This window comes from Gossypium raimondii, chromosome 7 (genome assembly GCF_025698545.1).
Source record: "Gossypium raimondii isolate GPD5lz chromosome 7, ASM2569854v1, whole genome shotgun sequence".
In the NCBI taxonomy this organism is placed as follows: domain Eukaryota; kingdom Viridiplantae; phylum Streptophyta; class Magnoliopsida; order Malvales; family Malvaceae; genus Gossypium; species Gossypium raimondii.
In genome coordinates, this window is record NC_068571.1 from 24,351,549 (window position 1) to 24,356,399 (window position 4,851).

Here is a 4,851-nt window from a genome sequence, read left to right on the forward strand (position 1 = left end):
AAACCAACCATTGATTGAATCGAGAATTGAACCAACTATTAAACATATTGAACCAGATCTGATATTTTTTTAATAATTATTTTTAAAAATTACTAATGATTTATTTAATGGGACCGGTTCCGCAACTTCTAAAAGCCCAGTAATAGACATGGATAAAAATGAATCGGAATCGACTCATTTAACCCTGTACCAAATAATTTTCCATAATATAAAGCACAAGAGTAAATGCCAGTATAAGACTCCTTAGGAATGCAGGACCAGTGAAGAGAAATACTGGTTTGAGCTTCAGTACATCTAAATACATTTGTCTAAAGCCAGAATACATAAAAGTCTGAATACATAATTCCAGATGACACATACTAGAAACCCACAAGATGGTGGATTCTGAGACCAGCAAAAGCTTATGCACACTACTTGGGATGAATACTACCAACCGGGTCAGGGAAAAGCAGTTCGAAATAAATCCCATTCGAAATAATGTCAAGCAACTGAGACTTACCTGCAAAAATTATCTGATATATTTCATGACTGATCTTCATCTGACCTTGACCGCGTCAGGCGTCTGCGTCTCCTTGGGCTTGGAGATGCATCTTCACCTACATCACTTATTACACGCACATCATCTTCATCATCATCATCTTGCAAACCCAAGAGATTCTCGCCCCAAAGGAACCTCCGCTCAGATACAGCTCCTCCAGGGTGTCGATGCCTTGACCAAACCCTGGACCTGGCTCTTGATTCACCAACATTGTCGACTGAACCAATCTGAAACAGAAAGAAAGTAGTCCACCATGGTGAACTTGCTTCACCAGTGCTATTCTCCCTTCGAGCTGCCAACCTATCTCCATTCTCAATAACATAGTCTCCAACCACAAGAGCACCTGGCATGGCAGATCGAATAGCACTTACAATGTCACCGTATTCTCTTTGGTGCTCAAGGCGGCGCCAGGCTCGTTCTCTGGATGGGTCAATATCTGAAGGTCGTATTGTCGGATGGACTCTCCTGGCATGCCGACGCAATTCCTGGTAACTTCCAGAGTAGGAGCAAGATTCCCTAGAACAAGTTCTCTTCTTCGAATTTAGATACTTTCTGGCCTCTTCCACAACCTCCCAGCGAAGTACGTTCCCTCGGCAAAGAGGGCATTTCAAACTAGATTTAAAATTCTCAGCATCTACATCTTCGGATTCAGATCTTCCCCGGAAGGAGTAAGAGTCTGCTATTTCTATAATACCTTCTCCTTGTGAATCAAGATTCCTAGTTGGCTCTCGGATATTATCGTCTGATCCTCCTGCCATGCTATTGGTTTCATTCAGATTTTGACTTCCATTACCTTCAACAAAATCAGTTCTTAATGCCAAGTTCAAATCAAAAGTACTAGAATTCGGAGGGTTTAGGGGGAAGGGATGAGGTAATATTGGACTCTTACTAGAATTAGCCCTTAATTTTTTAAATCGGTCTAGGCAATTTGAATGCCTGTAACTTGTGTCACAAATGTAAGATCTGCAACCCTTGTCGTGCGAGCTGCACAGCAGGAGAACAGCATTATGTGGATGGTCCATGCAGATTGGACATGAGACTTCATCCAGTTCTTTATGGAGAGCACGGACATCCAAATCAGTAATTATTCTTCGTTTAACACCAGCCATCTTGAACATGCTGTGTAAAGTTACTCAGCATATTGAATTCATCAGGTAACGGGAAAAATAGTCCATTAATCAAAGGATAAACTAGACAACGAACATTATAAACCGCAAAACTAGCACCGTGCATGGAGAATTTTCAGAAGTCTCCATACCAAGGTATAAAAGATGGCAGCATGTCAAACAATAGAAAAGAAGCAGACCATAAAATACACCCAAGGTCCCATAGAAAGAAAAAAAAGAAAAAGGAAACCCGAAAACATTCCCAGAAACCCCAACATCTTTATTTCTTGGAAAGGCATGGTGCAGAAGGGAAAAGGAATGAAAATCCTCTAGTTTCCTTGACTTCCACACAAATAGTGACCAAACTCAATCTCAGGTGCAAAATACGGCTCATTTCAAAAACCTTATAGGGATCAACCACCAGCACCGGCTAGATATTATGAAGTCCTCCAGTAAGATCCCCCCCCCCCCAAAAAAAAAACACACACACACACACACACACAAGGCAAATAAAATTAAGTGCATCATATAAGTCAGAACAAACAGCATCACCTATGAACTACTTTAGCTCATTTAGAGTCCACTGAAAGTTTATTTTTACCTAGAGCCACTAAACATAAAGTAAACCTAGATGCCCATATGAATTATAAACAACAGCAACGTGGAAGAGTGATAAATATGCCAATCTACAAATGGGAGACATGCCACCCACTGTCAATAATTTCATAACATAAAGAGATTAATTCGTCTTTATCTTAACATAAACTTACCAGGACACTGAACTTTGAATATATTTCCTACCGCAGTCTTATGTAATCTGTATCTCTGTGAGACGCGAACTGAAAACTATAGAATCGTCACTTGTTAACTTGTACAAAGAAAATCAGATGACAAATCCTGATGCAAAGCTCCAAAGCACTGAACAATATAATGCAATGTAAAAAGTCCTAGAAAACTTGATCAAATAGAACCCTTGAATAAGTAACTAAGTGTTAGTCTTGAACCAGACAGCTATCATACCTGCACTCGGGCCACAAAAACCAGAAGAGATTGTCAATTTTGATATATATCAATCTAAAATTTTTATCAATCATCAATAGAGAGAAGAAAAATGCATAGGAACCATGCAGATAGTGCAGCATAGAGGCAAAGGTTAAAATAGTTGTTTGAAGTTTGAACAATCAATTGAATTTGAATAGTACTTTCTTCATAAAGTTTTTACGCTCAATGAGATTTATTTCCCAGATTACTTGGTGATAAACATGAGAATACAATTGCATACAACAGTTATCAGCTCAAACAATCAAAATTTTTTAATTCATTCATAACTACTTCCCCAAACACCACGAGTAAGACTTCTTCAAAGGTGAAATTTCGAATAAAATGATCATAGAGTTGCTCAGGAGCACCTAAAGAACATATTTTCAATTCTCATCCAATAATAATTGAATAACACAATTTTGCTCTTAATTGTGCTCAGCTACCCTTAATCCTATAGCCTCGTATTGAAAAACAAAACTCACCTCAGGGCAATTTTACGGTAAAGATATATATACATACATTTATATATATAAGTTGCTTTCTAAAAATGAAAAAACAAGTTCCCCGGAACATAATGAGTCTTAATAGGTGTTTCCAGATTCCAAAATTCCAGATTTAATTCCCCGGGAAGATTCAGTATCTTAAAATCAAAATCCGAAAACCACCATATATCATGTTATCAAAATACCAATCCTTCCCCAGCAATTACCAAAACATCCCAAACCCTAACCCTAACCACCCAAAAAGATTCCTCCTTTATCAGGATAAACGATCCAAACAACATCAGTTTATGAATTACAGGCAGAAAATCAAAGCACCCTATTGGTCAGATAACAGAGATCAATCAGTTCATCAATCCAAAAATAAAAAAGCAAAAACATGAAAAATAATTTAACAAATTAACATGCGGAAAAGGTGAGGATTTACAAATACAGAGGGGAAATAATTCGAGAACTGAAAATTATCCGATCTCTAAAAGGGGGGAGTTGAGATTGCGTGGAAAGGTAGAAGCACCGTAAAAGAGAGAAAAAAAAAATCTGACTAAATGTCTAATGAGAATTGAATTGAATAAAACAGACTTAACAGCAGCAAACTCCCTTTTAAAAGTTAACATAATTATTAATTTTATATAGGCGGTGAAAGGAAAGAGAGATAAAGAAGAAATGATAATGGAAGTTGAGAAATGAGAAGTGAGAGAGAGGAATTCATCGGGTACACCCACCTCCATTGTTGTTGATGGGTTTCCTACACGTGCCCTCCCTGTAATGTCTCAACCATTCCGGGTCCCGCATAGATGACCTGGCATCTGACTAGCTCCTTCTTCCTCATCCTCTGTCGGCTCGGCGGCTAGATGCTGATTATTTCCAAGTGGAATCCAATATATGAGAGAAAATTCTTATAATCTTATAAATAGATTAAATGGATGTCTATAACTTTTAAACATTTATAAAAGTAATGAGTTAAAACTTCTCATTTATTATTAAATATGTTTAATGTATGTGTTAATGGAGCTGTTAAATAAATTTCATTCATTTATGTTGCATTGAATGTCAATAATTTATATATAGCTCTTTTATAAATGAAAAAGGAGACAAGAAAATTTTTATTTACTTTAAATGTTCTTTTATTTAATTAATTATTTTATAATACATTATCAGCACAAACTTCTACGAGTTCATAGTGAAGTTCACGTCATTTCACTTTATATAATTTATCTGTATAACTCTCGTTAAACTATATACGGTATCGTATTTTCATAATTCTTTTATTTTATTTTCTAGATGAAATTTTTCTTTGGGTAACATTTGCACATTTATTTTTACAACTCAAATCTAATAATGATAATTATATATACATGTTTTTTATTAAAAGAAATTTCAATTAATGTAATTTGTGTTAAGTTATTATCATGACTATTCTTTTCTATGCCAATATTTGACATACATATTATTATTTAGCAAATTTGGTATATATAATTGAATTATTTTACGATTGAGAATGCTTATTATTTTACTAATATTTTTTATTTTTGATTCAAGTGATTATAATGTTAAATCTTGTCAAATTTGAATTTGCGGCCTTAAACATCTCAGGCAAGAATTATTTGTCATAGGTATTAGATGTCGAAATTCACCTAGATGCTAAAGGCCTAGGAAATACTATATT

General features: G+C 35.6%; 1 protein-coding gene across 3 annotated transcripts; it reads right to left on the reverse strand.

Annotated features, from left to right (window-relative positions):
• Positions 1-261: 261 nt before the first annotated feature.
• On the reverse strand, positions 262-3,839 carry LOC105798970 (uncharacterized). Of its 3 annotated transcripts, none has more exons than XM_012629253.2 (3): positions 3,613-3,839; positions 2,415-2,664; positions 262-1,657 (listed from the first exon to the last, which is right to left on the reverse strand). In XM_012629253.2, exon 3 carries the CDS (start codon positions 1,654-1,656, stop codon positions 523-525), a length of 1,134 nt encoding a protein of 377 aa, XP_012484707.1. In that variant the 5' UTR covers position 1,657; positions 2,415-2,664; positions 3,613-3,839; the 3' UTR covers positions 262-522. The 3 variants fall into 3 exon arrangements, with proteins under 3 accessions (XP_012484707.1, XP_012484732.1, XP_052489203.1); XM_012629278.2 differs by having other exon boundaries at positions 262-1,331; positions 1,428-1,657; positions 2,415-3,836; XM_052633243.1 differs by having other exon boundaries at positions 262-1,331; positions 1,428-3,837.
• Positions 3,840-4,851: the final 1,012 nt, after the last annotated feature.

Coding starts and splice junctions, on each gene's coding strand:
- LOC105798970 (XM_012629253.2), bottom strand. CDS start 1,656: ATGTTCAAGATGGCTGGTGTTAAACGAAGAATAATTACTGATTTGGAT.